General features: G+C 42.4%; 1 protein-coding gene across 1 annotated transcript; it reads left to right on the top strand.

The window, feature by feature from the left end:
- Window positions 1–15,504: 15,504 nt before the first annotated feature.
- LOC109255826 (cyclin-dependent kinase 4 inhibitor B-like) lies at window positions 15,505–22,027 on the top strand (the record flags this gene model as incomplete). The annotated part of the gene is made up of 3 exons (XM_019430663.2): window positions 15,505–15,819; window positions 19,341–19,647; window positions 21,816–22,027. Coding segments are annotated over 3 exons (636 nt in total), but the record flags the coding sequence as incomplete, so codon positions are not given.
- Window positions 22,028–22,313: the final 286 nt, after the last annotated feature.

The following is a 22,313-nucleotide window of genomic DNA, read 5'->3' as shown; positions in this document are numbered from 1 at the left end:
TTCAACCCAGAGACTCAAAAGAAAACATGAATGGAGATGTTATATCTGTGAATAAAAGGTGCTAAACATGAATAAGAAGCATTTCCTCATTTATTCAGAGTTGATACATATTATTATGAAGTTGATTCCTTCCAGAGAAGTTTAATCACATATTAGGTGAAGAATGTGACTTGAGGAAAAGCAGTCCAAAACAAGAACTATTTTTAAAGGTCTTTTATAATATCAGATGATAATTTGGTTTCAGAAGTCCAGGAAAAGCCAAAAAAAAAAAAAATTGAACATAACAGTAAGACCACAGAGCCCCAAGAAGGCAGGCTACTCTTAAAGGGTAATTGTTGGGAGGAGGGCAATCATTTCTCCATTTGAAGAGGAAAGCTTCAACTTAGATGATGACCCTGAAATTAGAGTATCCTATGTCACTGTTAACCCAATCAACCATGAACATTCAACCCCTACCCCCAAGAGTAAAAACTTAATTATTTCTCTGTGAGTTTCAATAGTTTCTTTGCATTCTAATAGCACATACATGCATCAGCAGCATAAGCAAAAATGGAATATTTCCCTTTTTTTTTTTTTTTTTTTTTTTTTTTGCCATCAACAACAGACATTTATTTTCTCACAGTTCTGGAGGCTGGAAGTTCAAGATCAAGATGCCAGCCAGCAGCATTGGTTTCCTGTGAGGACTCTCTCCTAGTCTTGCAGACAGGCACCTTCTTGCTGCCTCTTCACATGGTCTTTTCCTCTGACCCTGGCATCTCTCTTATAAGGACATGGGTGATACAGGATCAAGGAGCCACTCTAATTGCCTTAGATTAACTAAATTACTGTTTTGAAAGCCCTATCTCCCAAGTAATTTACATGGATTAGGGTCTACCCATATGACCTCATTTTACCTTAATTTCTCCATAGAGGCCCTATCTCCAAATTCATTAGATTCTATAATAACTTCCTTTAATTTTAGATAGCATGTCTCATCAAAATATACTGATAACTGCCATCTTCAGGGATTCCAGTTGCTTTATAGTTATACATAAATAACCTGGATTTCAGGTGCCCACACCTCCACTACCCCTGCCTTTGGGTGAATAAGAAAAACTTGATTCAAAACCAGTTCTACCACCCATTAAGATCCAAAGGTTGTGCTGTGATCCTGGGATTGTCCATGGCTAATGTGCTTGTGGACTCCTCCCCACTGATGATCACACTCATGGGTGCTGCCTCTATTTCACCCCCCTTAACCAGACCGTTAATTCAGCTCCTTCGGGGATCTTCACAAAACCCCATAATGAGCTTCCTCACTTTATTTAAGAGTTGGGGCTGGTGGGGCGCCTGCGTGGCTCAGTCAGTTAAGTGTCTGACTTGGCTCAGGTCATGATCTCGAGGTTCTGGAGTTTGAACCCCCCATTGGGCTCTGTGCTGACAGTGCAGAGCCTGCTTGGGATTCTCTCTCTCTCTCTCTCTCTCTCTCTCTCTCTCTCTCTCTCTCTTTCTCTTTGTGTCTCTCTGCCCTTCCCCTGTTTGTGCACTCATGCGTGCTCTGTCTCTCTCAAAAGAAATAAACTTAAAAAAAAAAAAAAAAGAGTTGGGGCTGGAGCCAGAGCCATGGAGAGGCATTCTTCTCACACCCCTCTTCTCAGCACCACCACCACTTTCCCTGACTTTCTTTTCTTTCCTCTTCCCTCTTATGATTATGACAAATGCCTCTCCTTATCACATGCAGAGCAGTTTACTAATAACTTCTCTAGCTTGATGATACCCTTGGGTCTCACCCTCTGCCCCAAATGGTTTATTAAAGTATTTCTTCACCCAAATATATTCAGAGCTCTCTCTAAGAGGAATGTTGGTGAATATGATTTTCTCTCCCTCATTATGTATGCAGAAATCAGCTCCTACTTCTGATCCAGCCCCCGTGTTCATCCTATATATCCATAACCTTGTGTTGGAGCATCCCCCTGAATGCCTTCCTGTAATGGGGTAGGACACCAGGAAGGCTGCCTGCCTGGTGCAGCTCCAGCTGGACAGGGATCAGCAACATGGTTGTGCAAAGTGATGCCACGCGCACTACAAGTCTTTATTTTAGTGAGATGCAACACTCCTCCCGTGCAAAAGCTCAGCAGTTTCCCCATGTGCAATTCTCGTTACCCGCCCCGCAAATTTGTGGCTGTAGGCAGACTCTTCAAACCTGACTCTTCCAGACTTCTGAGTTTTCTCAGCTCACAGTGTTCCTGCAGCAAGGAATTCTCTCTTGCCACAGAGAAAAAAAATTCTCTGAATATTTGTGTCTCATGCAGTTCAGCAGATCACAAATGATAAACAGGCACACTCTCTTTGTTTAAATTTTTTTTTTAACATTTATTCATTTTTGAAAGGCAGAGAGAGAGTATGAACGGGGGAGGGGCAGAGAGAGAGGGAGACACAGAAACAGAAGCGGGCTCCAGGCTCTGAGCCGTCAGCACAGAGCCCGACACGGGATTTGAACTCACGGACTGAGAGATCATGACCTGAGCCGAAGTCGGCCGCTCAACCGACTGAGCCACCCAGGCGCCTCATCTTTGAATTTGGCTTCAGAAGTGTGCCCATCAATCCAAGTGATCCTGGCTGCCAGAGACCTCAGAATTCATCAGCCTAGGACCCAATTCCTCCTGTTAAGGCTCTTGATGTTTTCCTTCTTTCATGTCCCTTCTGTCATGTTCCTTAGTCCCCAGTCCTCTTCAATTACACACTCCCATTAGGACTCAAATACCAGATGGTATCCCATTATTTGACAATAACTCCCCAAATGAGAGTAAAGATACTGTCAGTGTGAGGGCACTCAAACTGTCCAATATTTTCAACTCCTGTAAGCTTTCTGCAGTGCAGGAACACCTCTTATGGAATGGACATGTGCACACAGTGAGTCCTGCAAGGATGTCACCATCCTTGTCAGAAGCCACCAAGTCCTAAGTTTCTGTTACTTTAGTCTTTGAAATAAGAGATCATAACATCAGTTTTTCCCACTCTAAGCCACTGAGTCAGCCATTTTTGGTAGTTCTCAGAACTTCTTGCCAAGAAAATACATCTACTCCCTGGCCAAGCATCCCCCTGGGTCTATTTGCAAAAGGTGTTCTATTGGGTACAATATTTGAGTACCACTGCATTTCCATTATACCTGCCTCATTATCTTACAGGAATCTGTCTGTCCTTTGTTTGGAAATGTGCTGATTGTGGAGCCTGGTAAACCTCAGGCTGAAAACAGGAGTTTATGAGCTGTCCTCCAGTTCCTGTCTGCCCTCTCCTGTGGCCACAACCCCAAAAGATCAGTCACTGAAACATGTTTTGGTGTTAACTCTGAAATTCTGCTTTTTAAGAGCATACCATAATGAAACCTTGGAAATAGCACGCAGAGTTTCACCTCGTCATACCCCTGAAGATCACATGCTCTCATTCAACTTAAAGGGACACTAATCATATTCAGCATTCAAGCAGAGAGGCTTGTAGTTGGAGATGACACTATCATTTGTACAGGATGTAAAAATGAAGGACCATGAATTTTATATCATTAACTGAAGAGCAGTAGTGTTAAACCTCTATAGTTATCTTCAGTGAATACATTTCAGAGACATCTTCACAAATGGGCCTTGTGTGCGACTGCACCAGCCTATAGATCCTAGAACAAAGGCAAGGCTCTACGCTGTTCTCTTCAAGGTGCACGGGCTAGCTCATCATTAAGTTAAAAGCTTAACTTAAATCTGAATTGCTTCCTCTGAGTAGAAATAAGACATGTGGGGATTCCAGGCTCCTGGGAGGATAGTGTGCCTGGAAGAGGGGTGTCTAGAGCCTCATGCCATGTTTCTGAACCACTGAGACAGAGGACAGGGAGGAAGCCCTGCAGCCCTGGGATGTAGGTAAGGTCTCCATACAACCTCCAGAACTCTGCACTCTAGCCTATCAGCACCCCCACCAGGACCTGGCGCCATCTTGTTCCTGATTTCATCCCCATGTCCTCCGTACGTTCTACATTTACCAGTCCCATATGTTATCCCTACACACCAAACTTGGCCCAATGTGTTGGCCCACAGAGGTAAATCACTCAACAACTCACTCTGCAATGCTACCCAGCTGACTGGTCTGCAACCCCAGGTCAGCATGGAAAGCAGCACTTCTAAGGATTTACACAGAAGATCATAAAGAACCATTTGAGTGACTTACTAGCAAAAAAAAAAAAAAAAAAAAAAAAAAAAAAAAAAAAAAAAAAAAAGGTAGGGTAAAGGATATGGATGGGGAAGGAATAGGCATGAACTGGAAGGAAAATTCAGCCCTGTGGTCACAAGCAACATGATGCCAGGGTCAAAGGCATCAATCAGAGAGAGTCATGATGATCCATCTTTCCTTCCATATGAGTGGGTGAGAAGACAGGGTAGGGCATTAGGGATAGAAGGACTGGGCAAGGAGTAAGTGATGCCCAAGGTTTAATAGTTTGGGAGTTCTGCTAATTATGCCAACATGCAAACTTATCACCTGAAAAATAGTAAAGCTACTTTTGAAGCGTAGAGTCACAGAATCTCCCTGGTATGCAATTTAGGGTTCCTGGGGGGAAAGGTTAGGAGTCACTAGTGGAAATAAAGCAAGGCATTAGCCAATGGTGTAGCATGATGTGCACACACATTCAGCTGAAAAGGCCCTGTCTCCAGAGGTGGGGAAAGAGTGACAATACCAGTAGGAATTTTAGATACCAATGTGCCCGGGTTGGGGAAGAACCTGGGGCAAACAGGCCTTTTAAGATAGGTTTTACTTGGGAACCTCGTCTGACTTTGTTATAAGCTTCTGTAGGTATAAGGGGCTCAACTCAGGATAGTGGGGGCTTCCACTAAATTCCTATATGCCTCACAGCTCAATTGGCTCTTCGTTTCATGCTTCATTTTCTTAGTTTGGTATATATGCTTTTCTTTTCACTACTTTCTTGAGGTCGATTTTGCATACAATAGACTATGTATATTTAAAGTATACAATTTGATGTGTTCACAGAAGTTTGCAATATACATACATACACACACATGCACACAAAGTCAAGATACCAAGCGTTCCTATCATTTCCAAAGTTTCCATTTTCCACCCGAAGTTCATGTTTAGCAATGAAGAGGGCAACATGTGTTTGAAAGGAGAAAATCTGTCCCATCAGGAAGAAAAAGAAGAAGGTTGGGAATAGAGGTTTAGAGGAGGTAAACTTTATAATCCCTCAGTTTTGCCTGTAGTTTCCCCATTGTACCTGGTATTTGAACTGCACACCAGGAGTGGTGGGGGGTGGCAATGAATGCAGAGAAAACTTTGAACACTGACATACTTCATTGTTACTTTCCATGATTTAATGAAGGTTTTTGTGTAAATTCTTTTGTTTTACACAGCCAACTTTATTACAAAGAAGCTTTGTTTTCCAGACTTTACAATTCAAAGACAAAATTAATCACACCTTTTGGAAGGGAGTTTGCTTGTTCAAACTGCAGATACCAGCCAGAATGTATAGTAATGAACAAAAAAATACCCCAGAGGAAATTGACTTTGATGGCCTAAATGATTAACATGATAGTAAATGCCATGTCTATTCTCCAAAAAAGTAAGTTCTATTTATTGAGCCTACTGTGTGCTTAGATCTTTATATATCTGACATTCTTTATTCTTTATAAAAACCCTATAAGGTAAGCTTTATTTTCCCCACCTTGAGAGGTGGGGAAATGTAGACTCAGAAAGTTTCCATAATTTCTTCAATCCCACAGAGCTAGTTAAATGAGGGATCAGGTCTATCAGGCTTTCCAGACTGGGATTGTCCCATTACCATGCTGCATTTGTGTCTCCTCCAAGATTAGGAAGGATATGGTTGACAATCTCACCAACCACACCTGTCCAAGTCAGAGTAAACAGCTGTAAACATAGAAAGATTATGGAGAGACAATTGATTCAAAACCCGCAGCGAATATTTATTAACTGTGTAACCATGGCAATATATCACCCCTCCATTTTCTTATCTATAAGTCAGGGGGGTAGCTTTTTGAAAAGCAATTTTGCAGTATGTGTCAAGAGCCTTATACTTTGTGAAAAACTGCAATACTATTTATTATAGCAATTGGAAACACCTTAAATATCTGACAACAGGGCATCATTAAGTAAACTGTAACATTGTTTCAGTGGAATGAGGTGCAGCTGTTAAAAGTAGTGTTTATAAAGTGATTTTTTGGGGAGAATTTATAGAAATGTTTTAATGATAAGTGAGAGAAAAATCTTATTTCAGAATTCTGTTATATCCACGAGAACTAAGCAAGGAAAAAGAAAGGAAGTATTTCAAAATGTTAACAGTCATTGCTTCTCTGCAGTGTCATTTTCCATTTTCTTTATGCATCTCATTCCTTAAAAATTTTTTTACACATGTGAACTATAATCCGGAAAAAAGCGTTCAAAAATAATAGAGTTAAGTGACTCTGAAAGGACCTTAAGATCCAAATTTCTGTCATTATGCGTGGTTTTAACCAACAGTACGTCACTGAGAAACACAGTACTTCCGGAAAGTGGAGATCCTGACACCTTGGTCAGGATCTGCCACCTGCTTCTCAATTCTCAAAGAAAAAAGAGCAATGCTGAGTTGTCCCCCATGATCTGTACAAATCAGCCAACCAGGAGACGCACCAGGGAGAGGGTGGACTTCTCAGACAGAACTGCTGACACAGTTAGCAGTTTGAAGTCCATTTCCTTGTGCGTGTTCTTCCTGAAGCACTCTGGGCTTCTGTTTTGATCTATGAAGGAAGGATAATGCTGTCCACCCCACAGGACAGCTGTGGGATTAGACATGACATATGTAAAGCTGCTTAATGTTTGTCACATAGTTGGGGTTCAATAAATGGTAGCCATTATGATTTTCTTGGCAATTTTGAATGAATTTCCTATTCTTTATTTATGTCTGTTTATCCCTCCTCTAATTATATACCTTATTACTTATTTTGTTCCTTAGGATGAGGCTAATTCTCAGTATCTCTACAGGTAAAAAAATTGTACACGTGCACACAAATACATACTCTAGATAGATATAGATAGATAGATAGATGTGCACACACACACACACACACACACACACACACACACTGTGCTAACATTTTAGTTTTTTCAACTGGCCAAATAGCTACAAATAGATAAATACAAGTAATTCACCTCAGAAACTTCTCCATATACAAAAGCAGACATTTACAGTTGAATTTGGGAATGATGGTTTTCATGAGCTGCAAAGATTCCTCATTTCATAAGAACCCACTCTATAAATACATTATAGTAAGCTCCTTACATAGATTTAAAATCATATTTGTTTTGCACAAAATTTAGAAATGATATCTGCTATATAACAAATAATGCACTTCTAAATTTTTCTCAAAATGATCTTGGGAAGATGATAGCGACTGCAGATTCTGTGCCCAGTTAATACTTTGGAAACTAAAATTGGAAAATTGTGACTTACCTATAATAATGCATCAAGTGTATAAGTGAAGGCATTTTGAGTTTCATGTTCCTTGCCAAAGTCCTGTCTGAACAAGAAGAGAAAATTTACAGTAATTCCGAGTGAACAGAGATGTCATAGCGTCCCTAAAAGAGCACCTTACCTATAGCAGGCACTCGGCAATTGTGCTATATTGAATTTGATTAGAGAATATTGAGAGGGAGAAGGAAACATCCTCCACCTTGAATTTTCCATAGAGCCAATCCTGGATCCCTTTCCCAGCAAACTTGTTCAGAGGTCTGCTCTGTTTTCTCAGGGGTCTCCCTTTCATGTTAAAGGTATTTTCTTCTTGTGGGAAAGTAAATAAAGGGAAACCTTGTCTTTAATTTTCTTTGCCATTTTTCACCTAAGGAAATCCTTCTTTCCCATTTAAAATACACAGATTGGACACTGAACCCTCAGAATTCTTACCCAGGGGCACTTTAATGGAGGAGCATGTTTCTTGGATCAACAATAATCTTTTGAGGCACAGTCATTAATATACTTGCTTTGTAGATGGGGATATTTAAGCAGAATAAAGTATGACTTGTTCAAGGTGATTGGTGGCAGAAATAGGCTCTCTTTTCCTTACAGTATTAACTTCTAAATGAAAAGGGGCACATGAAATTATCCTCCCATTGTCTTTGTCTTTGAATAATCCTCTATTGCACCCAGCATTCAATCCTAGAGCCCATCTATTCAGGCTTAACCCACCTATGTCCAGAAGCTCTATTACACAGCATAGCTTCCTCTGATAAGCTATTTCCTAAGAAACTCTCCTTAATTATGGGATCCTCTCCACTCCCTGAAACATCTTTTCCCTGGTAACACAGGTCTGGGATGTCAGTTATCAGAATTCATTTTCCTTCTCCTATACTATTAATGCAGACTCCCCTCAAGAGCCCATCCCATTTCAAAACCACCTCCCTCCTTCAGAGAAGCAAGCATGTTGACTAGGACTCTCTCTTGACTAGGACCCTTCTTTTTTTGGACTCACAGCTTAAAGCCAAGCAGCTGAAATACAGTCTGTATTCAGTTACTCTTTGTCAAAGATATGAATGATGGTTTTCAGAAAGGTAACTCTTATTTGCCTACTAAAGTTATTATGTTTAATTAATTAGAATGGCTACAGTATGCACATAGTACAAAATTCAAACATTACAAGTTGCAGAACGTGAAAAAGAAAGTCTCGTGTCCATCACAGTTCCTCATTTCCTCTCCCAACAGTTAACAGACTTTTCTATATCTTTCCAGAGATATTCTATGTATATTTTATTTTTAACCTCAAACTATATTTTGAACAATTGTTTAATAACAGTGCTAATATTGAATATGGTAAAGATATATATGCTTTTAAAAATAGCTTTTATGTGTATCTCACTTGATATCATAACCTCATGAAGTATAACAAATAGAGCAAGATAGATCTCATTTTAAAAATATGGACATTAAAGCTAAAAATAGTCTCAAAGGAGTTCATAGTCCAACAGCAGTTCACTAGATACATCAGGACTGTCATTCGGTTCCATTTCAGAATGATTTCTCCAACGCCTTTTATTTTCCCAATAAAATGTTTTCATATGATACGTTTGCACACAATTCATATCAATCTTGCCAATCCTGCAGTGCCTTGTCAGAATCAGAACCTAATTTCAGAATACTACCTTCTTAATTATCTTTCTATTTCCTTCTGCTGATGTGTTAAATTAATAGTCACATCTAGAATTACTATTCTTTGATTTGTAGGTTTACTGGGGTAGCACCATTGCAAGACTTTCTTTAATTTAAATAAAATAGTCAGATGCTCCTGCAACGTCATAGTCTCTTATTCTAGCTGGGTTCTCCAGGCTGATGAAATGCTTCTCTAAGTCCTACTCAGCCCAACCCTTTCTCCTAGTAACAGATATTCTAAATCTTCACCACTCTCACTTCCTTTTTTTAAATATAAATTTTTATTTAAATTCCAGTTAACATACAGTGTTTTATTAGTTTCAGATGTACAATTTAGTGATTCATCACTTACATACAAGTGCCCTCCTTAATCCCCATCACCTATTTAACCCATTCCCTCCCCCCCCCCCAGGTCTCCTCTGGTAACCATCAGTTTGTTCTCTATAGTTAAGAGTCTGTTTCTTGGTTTTTCTCTTTCTTTTTTCCCCCCATGATCATTTGTTTTGTTTCTTAAATTCTACACATGAGTGAGATAACAATGGTATTTGTATTTCTCCGATTGACTTATTCTGCTTAGAATAATACTCTTAGTTCCATCCACATTGTTGCCAATGGCAAGGTTTTATTCTTTTTGATGGCTGAGTAATATTCCATTATATATATTCCAGTATAAATTCCGTTATATATGTGTGTGTGTGTGTGTGTGTGTGTGTGTGTACCCACACACACACACACACACACACACACACACACACACACCACATCTTCTTTATCCATTCATCGGTCGATGGACATTTGGGCTCTTTCCATAATTGGCTATAGTAGATAATACTGTCATAAACATCAGGGTGCATGTATCCCTTCGAATTAGTATTTTTTGTATTCTTTGGGTAAACACCTAGTAGTACAATTGCTGGATCATAGAGTAGTTCTATTTTTAACTTTTTGAGGAACCTCCATACTGTTCTCCAGAGTGGCTCCACCAGTTTGCATCCCCACCAGCAGTGTAAGAGGGTTTCCCTTTCTCTGCATCCTCACCAACACCTGTTTTTTCTTAATTTTAGCCATTCTGACAGGTGTGAGTTGTAGTTTGGATTTGTAGTTCCTTGTTGATGATTGATGTTGAGCATCTTTTCATGTGTCTTTGGCCATCCGTATATCTTCTTTGGAAAAAAAATGTCCATTCATGTGTTCTGTGCATTTTTAAGTGAATTATTTGGTTTTGAGGTGTTGAGTTTTGTAAGTTCTTTATATATTTTGGATACTAAGCCTTTATCAGATATGGCATTCACTCTCACTTCCTAATCCACCATCTTATCCTCACTGCAAACAAGCCAGCCACTTTGTTCATGAAAGGAAGTGCTTCAACTTCCTCCCTGCCTTAACCTGTTCTTCTTTCTCAAATCTAGCTGTGCCTCCTGCGTCCAAATTCATGACTGCTCTCTGTGCCTTGTATTCTATTTCTTCCTGACTTTTTAAGGACCTCTGGTTCTCAGAAATACCTTATCTTGCCTGGGTCCTCGACTTCCCTTTTTTCTCTTCTGGCTGTCCTTCTCTTCACCTGGCACCTTTCCTTGTGTGTGCTCAAGCCTCCCAGCCCTGCCTCCCTTCACCCTACATTGCTGTGAACTGTGACCACTAAGCTGGGAAAGAATAGTCACTCCGGGTTTTCCAGCTGACAATCTGCGCAGCCCTTCCCACCTCCTCTGAAGGCTCTTCTTCGGGGAGTTTATTTCTCCAGCTTCTCACCATACATCCCAGTGAATTATTTTCAGTGTTCTTGAACTTCTATGCCTTTTCACACGCTCTCACCTTTGCTTGGAACATCTTGCTCCTCCTTTTACGTCTTTAAGCTCTTGCGCCATTCTCCAAAGCCAGGGTCAGCTTTCAGCATCCGTGCAGCCTGGGCCTGAGCCACCAGAAGTTTCGTTCCTTTTTCACTTTCCTGTGTCATCCTCTGCTTCCTTTTGCTTCCACACACATTACATGCAATGCCACATTTAATACCTACAGCAGCTCTTTGAGGCATCTGTATCTCACTTATACAGATGAGAAAACAGACCCAGATGCATTAAGTAACTTTGTTCAAAGTTATAGGAGCATTAAATGAAAAGTACAGGTTTGAACCCAGGCAGTCCTACTCTAGAACCATTATGTTTAAACCCCCCCCCCACCTCCATGCTCCACCATTAGCCTCTTAAGTTTGTCAAATGAATGAACAAGTCTTTTTCTTTTTGTTTTTTTTTTTTTTTTTTAACATTTATTCATTTTTGAGAGACAGAGAAAGACAGAGCATGAGTTGGGGAGGGGCAGAGAGAGGGAGACACAGAATTTGAAGTAGGCTTCAGGCTCTGAGCTGTCAGCACAGAGCCTGATGCGGGGCTTGAACCCATGAACCCGTGAGATCATGACCAGAGCCAAAGTTGGACCTTTAACCGACTGAGCCACCCAGGCACCCCATGAGTCTTTTTCTTAAAAAATTGATCAAAATTAAACAAGTTTAAATTTCATAGCATAGATTTTCAAAACTGCCAAGGCAACACAGACCTAAATAAGGCCATGATATTCTCAAGGAAGAAGAAAAGTAAGTTTGGGAATGATAATAACAATATGTAGCAGCACCTGGATGGCTCAGTGGGCTAAATGTCTGATTCTTGATTTCGGCTCAGGTCATGATCTCACTGTTGGTGAGTTCAAGCCCCACATGGGGCTCTTCACTGTCAGCATGGAGCCTGCTTGGGATTCTCTCTCTCCCTCTCTCTCTCTGCCCCTCTGCTGCTCCCTCACTCTCAAAATAAATAATCTTTAAAAAAAGATAATATGTAATAAGTTTAGGATTAAAAAAGCTCTTTGGTGTGTATCATCTCATTTTATCAACTTATGAAATATATTACAATTCCATTTTACACGTGGACTGAGGCTGGAACAACCAGCACCAGGTTACATTTTATGTCTTCTGAAGTACTGGCCTTCAGGTATTTACTGATATGGAAGAGTAAATTGGGAGTATGTAGGCTCTTTAAAAGAAAAACTAGGAGAGTTTTACACTATTATTAACTACTTACTTATGCAAGATTTCTAATGGAGTAGGGGATCAATTTCTAGAACAAAAGGGCCACACCCAGGGATGCCATAATCTTTTGGGAGCTCCACTGCAAGTGTCAGAGTTAGGATATACCTGTCTAAAAAAAGTCAACCTCCATGTCTGTTTACAATTCATCAGTGGATGTTTTAATATGGTTCCTTTACCCATTTCCTTAAACAACAGTCCAGTATATTGCATAAGAGTTTAATGAGTTCTTTTTAAAACTTTTTTTAATGTTTATTTAGTTTTGAGAGAAAGAGAGAGAGAGAGAGAGAGAGAGAGAGAGAGACAGACATAGCTCGGGTGGGGGAGGACCAGAGAGAGAGGGAGATACAGAATCTGAAACAGGCTCCAGGCTCTGAGCTGTCAGCACAGAACCCGATGTGGGGCTTGAACTTAAGAATGGCGAGATCATGACCTGAGCCAAAGTTAGACACTTAACCAACTGAGCCACCCAGGAGTCCTTTAATGAGTTTGATGTAGGAATCCATAGGTGAGTTTCAGAAGAATTTCTGAATTCCCTGAAAGTTATATTCAGAAATACATGTGCAAATGAACTCACTAGTTTATATTTTTAAGTTTATTTATTTATTTTGAGACACACAGAGAGAGCATGAGTGGGGTAGGGGGCAGAGAGAGAGGGAGAATTTTAAGCAGGCTCCACAGAGTCAGCGCAGAACCCAATGTGGGGCTAGAACTCACAAGACTGTAAGATCATGACCTGAGCCAACATCAAGAATCAGACGCTTAAGTGACTGAGCCACCCAGTCACCCCATGAACACACTAGTTTAAAAAAGTATTGCATACTTTTTTATTTTATTTTATTTTATTTTATTTTATTTTATTTTATTTTCCTTTTATTTATTTTTGAGAGAGAGAGCAAGTAGGGAAAAGGCAGAAAGAGAGGGGGACACAGAATCCAAAGCAGGCTCCACGCTCTGAGCTGTCAGCACAGAGCCCGATGCGGGGCTCGAAGCCACAAACCATGAGATCATGACCTGAGCTGAAGTCAGACACTTAACCAACTGAGCCACCCAGGCGCCCCGCATACTTTATTTTTTGAGGAGAGGGTCTATAGCCTTCAACAGATTCTCAAAGGCCTACTTCCCCTGTGCCAAGATTAAGAAGCATTTTTTTTTTGGTGATGGAAGCTAATTTTGATACTGGTGTAACAGCCAGATACATTATAAGGGAAATCTGTTCCTCATTCCCATTACCACGACTACTATTTTCCCCTTCCCTATCATACAATACCTTCAGTCACATTAAAAGAATTTTATGTCCTTTTTTTGTTTTGTTTTTTAGAACTTTATGTTCTTAGCCACAGTTTGAATTTTCCACACCAATATTACTGAGATAATTGATAGGTGCCTAGAAGAAAATATAGAAAGCACAGTAATGCATTTTTATAACAGATTTTAACATTCCATAAGTGTTTTAACTGGCATCATTTTATTTTTTTAAGTAATCTCTAAGCCCAATGTGGGACTCAAACTCATGACCCAGAGATCAATACTCACATACTCTACTGTCTGAACCAGCCAGATGCTCCTTAATTGGCGTTCATATTTTGCCTGAGCTAACAGAAACTGAAAGTATTCTGGGAGCTTCAGGAAAAGTCACCTACGGATTGAAACATAAGTAGAACTGGATTCAAGTAGAGCTGGATTATCTATTAGGGATATTAAGCATGTGCTTTAAGGCATCATCAAAGCCTGAGCAATCTTTTAAAAATAATATATATTGCAAAATATATTAGCCACAGGAAAAAGTAACAACCACAGGTAAAATGAGAACCTCACTGGATTTTCTTTTGCTTGCTATATTCTCAGTTGTTTAACTGTTTATTAAATTTGTGGGTGGTGGAGGGTATCCATTATCTTTTCAGTGAGTAAGGTCTGCTTGGCCTTCCCTTTTATATAATATTGATAATTCTATCCAAAGCATTTTAGTCTCTGTGCCTCACAACAAGATTGTAAAAGAATCCTCAAAATGGAAAATTTAAGAGCTAAGGTATTATTAGCTTAAGATGTGCTGCACTGTTCTAAATGCTTATATGTTCAGCAATTCATTTAAAACTCACAACAGCCTTATGAAGTAGGGACTACTCTTAGCCTCCCATTTATAACTAGGATAATTGTAAGGTTTTTTTTTTTCTAGTAGGAAGGAGGGGCGGGGGCGGGAGAGGAGCGGCCCCAGGACATTGCGTGACCCTGGTCTCTGAATCACTAAGCAACTCTGCTTCTAGAGCTCTGAGCACTTTTTAAGGTCTAGGAGTAATTATTTATTTAGAACAGAGTCTAGCAGCCCAATGACTCCCTTGCCAGTTTCCTATCTGCTTGTTGGCAGAAATCTCCAACATCCCTATTAAATAGACCTCATCTTCTCGGAGCCAACCCTTATTCAAGGCACTAGTACCGGGCATTGCACAAGTCTTGGAAAAAAGGATTTGCTGTCGACATCCATTTTACACGTGTTATGTAGTGAGGACAGGCTGCTGGCCGGGCGGCCGACTCTCCGAAATGAATGTTTGAGCTAGGATTTCTGGCATAATGGGCCCAGCACGCAAAAACCAGGTGTTGAGTGGTGAAGGGGGAAGAGTCATCTAAAACTAGGAAGCCTCCCGCAGCCTGGGGAGGGGGCCGGATACAGTTAAACCGGGTCCGACTAGGCTAGGGTCATGATCTCACAGTTCGTGGGTTCGAGCCTCCTTCGGATTCTGTATCTCCCTCTTTCTCTGCCCCTCCCCCCCTCAAAAATAAACAAACATTTTTTTAAACTTAAAAAAAATTAAAGTAGGTAAGCCACGCAGTGCTACCAGTGACACCAATGCTGGGCAGGGCTCCTACTGCCAGAAGAGTTAGATGTTTCTTCTGATTAAAAGAGGAAGCAGTACTTTGCCTAAGACATCAAACACCCTGGTTCGAACTTGGCAGTTAGGAATCCTGTGCGGCTTTCAAATGCGAGGTAGTAGTACAGGGGAGGAAGGGAAACAGGGGAGAAGCACCGCTTTAATCGCGGGAACTCGCTCGGAGACCGCGTGCCTCCGCTGGGGGCGGGGGGAGTGCAGCACCGAGAGGAGGGCGGGCGGGGGACGCGGGGGCGGGGGGTAGCAGGGGAGGAGCCCCGGGCTCCCTCTCCCCCAGGGCCGCGTCCCGCTCCTAGCGCCCGTCCCCCCGGCCAGCAGCAGACCCCTTGACAGCAGAGGCCCCGCGCGGGGCGACTCCACCGGGTGTCACATTCGCAGCGAGTTAAGGGCGGACGGCGCTCCCCGGGAGAGAGACTCCTGCAGGAGGAGGGGAAGGGCAGAGTCTGGGGGCCGCTTCCGCCGGCCGGGGAGGAGAGAGGAGGGGCGGGCTGATCACGAGAGGCCGGGGCGGGCCGCTGGCGACCGACAGCCCCAGAAGAAGGGAGGGAACGGGACAGCGAGCGCTGGAGAGCAGCATGGAGCCCTTGGCCGACAGGCTCGCGACCGCGGCTGCACGGGGTCGGGCCGAAGAGGTGCGGGCGCTGCTCGCGGCGGGGGCGCAGCCCAATGCGCCGAACCGCCTCGGTCGGAGCCCGATTCAGGTGGGTGAGCCGGCCTGCCAGCCGCGGGAGAAGGGGGTGGCGGGCGCCTTTGGAGCACAAGGTTTGCAAGAGAGTTGGTACCGGTGAGCGTTGCGATTCTCGGGTAAGGGGAGACTTCCTGGTGAGTTCTCTGGTGGAGTTTGGAGCGGGAGCCCCCCCTCGTCCAAGTCCTGGGGGCTTAGGAAGCCGCGGGAGGAATGAGGAGACCTTTGGGGTGCAGATCTGTATAATGTGGGGAAGATCCGGGCGGGGGGAGCCTATTTGTGTTAATATAGTCCGAGGTATGTTCTCTATCAGATATACAGTTACGAACGGTTGGGGGTAAAAGCAAGATTTTTAAGAAATGTAAAGTTTGTTGGGCCCACTTAGCTCGGAATTCACAGACACCTGAAGGGAGCTGACCATCTTCCTTGCTGGGGGGGGGGGGGGGGGTTGCAGTGGAAACCTTCTGCTGTTTTTGTTGAATAAATATCAGCTGAAATTATTCAGAAGCAACTATATATTGTGTTTATTTTTTATTTTAACCGAATAAAGAAAATATATGCTTGTTGTAAGAATTTAGAAAATACAGACATATATGAAGAAAAACGTTAGTGTGACCTTGCCTGAAATGTTGTCAATTTACTCTTTTGCGGGTATCTCCTATTTTGTTATTTTTAACTTTATTTGTTATAGATTAACTTATTTGGGACAGAGTTTTAAATTCCTCATTGTTCAAAAAGGTTGTTTCTCCCCTTCTCCAGTTTGGGGGGGGGGTGGGGCGGGGGGAAGAGGTATTTGTCGTTTTTGTTTGCCTTCACTAACTTCCTAAATCCAGGCTAAAACAAAACGAAACAAAACAAAAAAACGATTTCTTCCTGGCAGTCACCCACCCTAGTTTTATTTCCAGTGTCGACAGTGATTTCTAATTCTGAAAAATAAATGTATATGAAAGAAAGGTTCGCACAAACTCCAGCGAAACGAGACAAAGGAAAGTAACTGTACTTGCAATTTCACAGATTTCATGAGTCCATCTTCCTTTCTTGACACTATGCTACGTCGAACAAATTTTACACATTTTAAAATACAGATATAAAAATAGGGGCGCCTGGGAGGCTCAGTCGGTTAAGCCTCCTCTCGATTTTGGCTCAGGTCATAATCTCAGAGCTCTTGAGTTGAGCCCTGCATCCGGAGCCTGGACCCTACTTCCAATTCTGTGTCTCCCTCTCTCTCTGCCCCTACCCCGTGCTCTCTCTCTCTCTCTCTCAAAAATAAATAACATTAAAAATCTTTTAATAAAAATAAAATAAAATACAGATATGAAAGTAAAACCAAAATGCCTTAAAACTTGAGATTATTTGGGATTTGTAGTGTGGAGAGATTTTGAGAGTAGAGAGGTTTTGTGATAGAAGAAAAGCATGAGTCCTTTAAAAATAATGCATGCATGATTCCTAATTTGATATCTCGAAAATTTTACCTGAAGACTGAATTGGCCTTGAAGTTCTGGAATATGTTAGAAGAGACTTCATTTGTTTAAATACAAAAAGAAAAAAATAATTGGATAGTTAGTTTTAGCAATTTTTTAAATAGGGAGGCTAAAAACATAGAGAAAAGGGGGCATGATTTTGGTTTAGAACCCTAACCAAACTTGTGTTTAATATAAAACTATTTAGTTTATAGAAAATTTTAACTACTTCATGGAACTCCATGTCTTATCAAATGGATTTAACACTCTACAAATATTCATTTAATTGATTCTTTTTCTTTTTGCTTTGGATTGCTATATTTAAATGTTAGGTTTCCTTTCATACTTTAACATGATGAAAACACTTAAAAGCAATTAAATGATGAAGCACTTCATTGAATAAACAGAATGTTTCATCTGTTATATTTTCACTTGCATCATATACAGACATGGAGGTTGATGTCTTCTAAGAACAGGTTTTAGACATGTGTTTCCTAGCTCTGGCACTTGCACTAGAGCTCCCAAAAGATTCTGGCATACTTGGGTGTGGCCCCGTTGTTCTGGTAGTTGACCCTATAATCTATTAGAAGTCTTGTGTAAATAAGCAGTTAACAGTGTGAGAGCTTTTCCAGTTTTTCTTCTAAAAACAGTGCATTGTTCTAATGCACTGCAAGGTTTTTTTTTTTTTTCTTTTTGTAGCTGTAATTTGATTCACTTACATATTCTCTCTTTTTCCAAATCAGTTTCACTTTCTCTAGGACAAGAATTAACCACCACACTAGAACTTATTATGGTTCCTTGGTCTAGAGAAATTAAATAATTCATGTTTAATAGACAATGTAACTAAAAATAAGTAATTCCTCCTTATAAGTCACTGTTGTCTAGCTAATATAATCAAATAATGGTTACCCTAAAAAATAATTATCTATCACTGCCATCCACCATGCAACACTCAAATTATAAGGTTGCTGTGATTGTGGATACTATTTAAAAATTCCTCTTTGGTGATGACTTTGTTTCAAAGATGATTTATGAAGCAAATGACGGGAGCACCTCCTATTTAATGAACTCTCAGAGTGTAAACTTGGAAAGTTGCTTAGTTTCCTATTTCTGCTATAACAAATTGCCACAAATTTAGTGGCTCAAACTAACATAAATTTATTATCTTCTAATTCTGGATATCTAAATGGATATCTAGATATCTAGATATCTAAAATGGATCCACAGGGCTGCATTCCTTTTGGAAGTTCCAGGGGGAGAATCTGTTTCCTTGCCTTTTGCAACTTCTAATGACCATCAACATTCCTTGGCTCATGGCCCCTGCATCTTTTCTCTGACCTCCATTCCTAGATCTTTTCTCTGTGACCTTCTTTAAAGGAAACTTATGATTACCTTGGGCCCATCCTGGCAATCCAGGTTAATCTCCCTCAAGATTCTTAACTTAATCACATCTGAAAAGTCTCTTGCCATGTCAGGTAATATATTCACAGCTTTCAAGTGGACATCTTTGGGAGGCATTATTTAGCTTATCACAGGAAGGAATTTGGGGGCTGGTTAGGCAAACCTCATTTTATACTTAAAGAAAGTGAATTTCAATATTCCGGGAGGCTTAAGTATAGATTAAAAGTTTTATAAGAATTAAAGGTTAGTTGTTTTCATTTTAGCTTTCTAACGATTATCTGTACTTGGATATACAGCAGAAAAGCATATAAAAATCTCTGGGCCTTATATAACTGTACCAAAACGAGGGGGGAAATACAAGAGATCAGGCTGTTGTTAAGCCAGTTTTGTCCCTCACCATTTTGCTGTTGTCTGTGCATCTGGCAGTGTTGTGTGTGTGGCTGGAAACCCACAGAAGTTTGGAGAATATAATGGAATTCAATGTGTACAGAAGATGGAATGAGTATACTGGAGAACTAGCTAAGAGAGTTGGTAACTGAATGCAAATAGAGAGTAACTAGACACCAGTTGCTTGTACCGGAGTCTGCGCGGGGAGGAGGCTTCACAAAGAGTTTCTCTAAATGAATCTTGCCCCTTCCACCTGTCACCGCCCTGACCACTCTGCTCTCTCCGGCAGGTCATGATGATGGGCAGCGCCCGCGTGGCCGAGCTGCTGCTGCTCCACGGCGCGGACCCCAACTGCGCGGATCCCGCCACCCTCACCCGACCTGTGCACGACGCCGCCCGGGAGGGGTTCCTGGACACGCTGGTGGTGCTGCACCGAGCCGGGGCGCGGCTGGATGTGCGCGATGCCTGGGGCCGCCTGCCCGTGGACCTGGCTGAGGAGCGGGGCCACCGCGACATAGTCCGGTACCTGCGCGCAGCCACGGGGGGCACCGGAAGTGGTAGCCACACCAGTACAGACGGTGCAGAAGGTGTCGCAGGTGAGGTGGAAGATTTGAGTTGGACCCCGAAGAGCTTCAGCATTCCACTGCACTCCTTTTTCAGAAAAGAAAGCTGGCGCCGGGAGAGCAGGATCTTGGGTCCCTTGTCAGCTCTCACACTGCCATCCTGTATAACAACCCCAAGAGTCCAGTCTCGCTGCCTGGCCAGGGCTATGGACAGGCAATAGCCTAGAAGGATTTCTGCACTTTAAAACCCATCCCATAAACCGTGCCCCTATCCTCCGCCCCAAATACTCACCCTCCCCACAGCTCAAGGACTTGACTAAGGAGCATTGATGACTCAGGAGGCTAGAGGTCTAGTAGCCCCAGTTCCTCCAAACTAGCTGGCAACCGCATCCATTCAACTGCTCTGTGTCCACATTAGCATGGGTAGCTGGACCAGCCCTGCTATTTCTACAACCATTTGCACGTGGCATCATCTGACAGAAATCTATCACTCCCAGCTCTATTGCAAAATTCAACTAAATCTGACCCTCAGCTCTGTGAGGTGTTGTTTTCCAGAGCTGTCCAAGGGAGAGTGACCTCTCCAACCCTGGCAGTCTGCGTACGGGGATTTGCTGCACTCTCTGAGAAACAGAGACCCTCTCTTAAGCTTTTCTTTCTCAAGCCTTTTTTTCTTTGTGAGAGAGATCACTGAGAGGGAGATGGCTATATGGTCCACCTTGCCTTCTCCTACAACCACAAGCCTTCTCTCGTGGCCCTGTTTCTCCACCTCCACTCCAGCCTGCCTGAAGTACCAATTTTCCTGATTTTTTTTTCCTGAAGGGAGAACCATTATATATACATGACATTAACACGATTATTTAAGGTAAACCATGACTTTGAAGATACTGAGATCTACTCTATTTTGGCTCAGAATTGGGGCACTAGGCCCTCTGGGCCTTAGGGGGACCTAGGAGGACAGAGAGGAGAGGCTCCCTCTGGGTCCTAGACCGGTGATGCAGCGAGTGATGTGCCTTTGACAAGAAGCAAGAAGATCTCTTTTAGCCTGCCCACCCTCTCCTCCCATTGAAGCTTGTATCCGGACACAGCGTAGGACGAGGGTCCAATCATAGGGCTGCTGAGCGGCACCGAAGAGAAGGATTAGGTGGTTGAATCGAGTCACAAATACATATTGTAACCCTTTATAAGCAAAACTAAGAGATTTGACCAAGCACACAAGTCCCTCCCTCTCTCCCTGCCTCCCTTCTCTTTATCCTACTACACGACCTCCATTTTAGATGGGGCACAAAAATGAACGAGACAAAACAGGAGACTTGCCCTCATAGAGCTTATATTCTGGGAAACAGACTTTAAACAATATATTTTCAGAGTTAGTTTGTAAAACCAATTTACTTGTAAATAGGGAGACAGGATTAGAGTGCTCAGGGAGCCTGATGAGAAGAGATTAGCCACTGGAGGCAGAGACACATTCAAGTCGCAAAGACTGTGGCAGGAATGAATGTGGCGGGTTAGGAGGACAGACAGGCGGGCACTGGAGCGCGCACACAAGGAGATCAGGGAGGAGGGCAAAGGCCAGATAATGTACCAGCTTGTAGGTCAAAGAAAGGATGTTGGGTCGAAACGTGGATTTTGAGAAACTTTAGGATGCCATTAGTGGGTTTGGGAGAGGGAGCCTAGGGAGAAAGAGGACAGGGCTGGAACTGAAGTTTCTAGATTGCCCAGCCGCTCCTAAGCCTCAGATGCCCTCTGCTTACCCGTGTTCACCGAATAGCCTGCAGACGCGCCAAGAGCGAGGCGGTATTTTCACGCCCTGCGCTAGGCGCTGTGCGCTGCACGGCCGCAGCACGCGTTGTATACCGGGATTTTCCTGTTGCAAGCCTGCGAGGCGGAGTGACCGCGCGCTCTCTGCCCTCGCCTGGCGGGCCCGGAGCTGCTGGCGAGCCCGAGCAGCCAGCCGCGCAGTGGACGCGATGCGATATCAGAGGCTGAGGAGTGTACCTGCTGGCAGGGTCTAGCCTTGGTGGACAGACCCTGTGCCGAGGGTTGGTGGATATTGAGAGGAGGTGTACATGCCAGGGAAGCCGTTTGAGAATCTTGTCCATAAATGTCTGAATACTAGGTGGGAGATTACGAGAGAGGAGGGATCGGTCGCGCATTCTTGACTTCTGGTTTCTAATGTCTTTTTCTCTTTCTACCGCCTGCAGACAGCCGGACTTAAAGAATCATTGAGATCTGAAGACCCCTCAATATGGTTTTGATCTTCCGTCACCCAAGAGAAATAACCCCATCCCACCCAGCTCTTCCCTGCTTTCTTAGTTGCCATATATCAAATAGCGCTTTTTAAATCTGCCTTCCCCTTCCCCTAAATTTACATTTGTATTTCCATTTATACATTGTTATAAAAGCTAAAAAGCAACACTGTTTCTGCCTTTTTATTACTGGGTTAGAGTTTTCTGGAGCAAGTTCTTAGGCCCTGAAAACACATCTATGTGGGCACTTCCTCTTTCCAGCCTGGCACCTCAAAGGGCACTGTTGTTTTTACAGACACTTGTGAACTAAAGATACCAAACTTAAACGGGTTACATGGCCTTTCCTGTGTCCAGCAGCCATTAAGTGGCAGTGCCAAAGCTCACTTTTTAAAAAGTGTTCTTTTGTTTACTCATTTATTCAGTCAACATTTACTGAGTACCTATTATGGCATC

This window comes from Panthera pardus, unplaced genomic scaffold (genome assembly GCF_024362965.1).
Source record: "Panthera pardus isolate Hobbes unplaced genomic scaffold, ASM2436296v1 HiC_scaffold_20, whole genome shotgun sequence".
In the NCBI taxonomy this organism is placed as follows: domain Eukaryota; kingdom Metazoa; phylum Chordata; class Mammalia; order Carnivora; family Felidae; genus Panthera; species Panthera pardus.
Note: the sequence above shows the minus strand (reverse complement) of the source record. Positions and strands in the feature narration are given on the sequence as shown.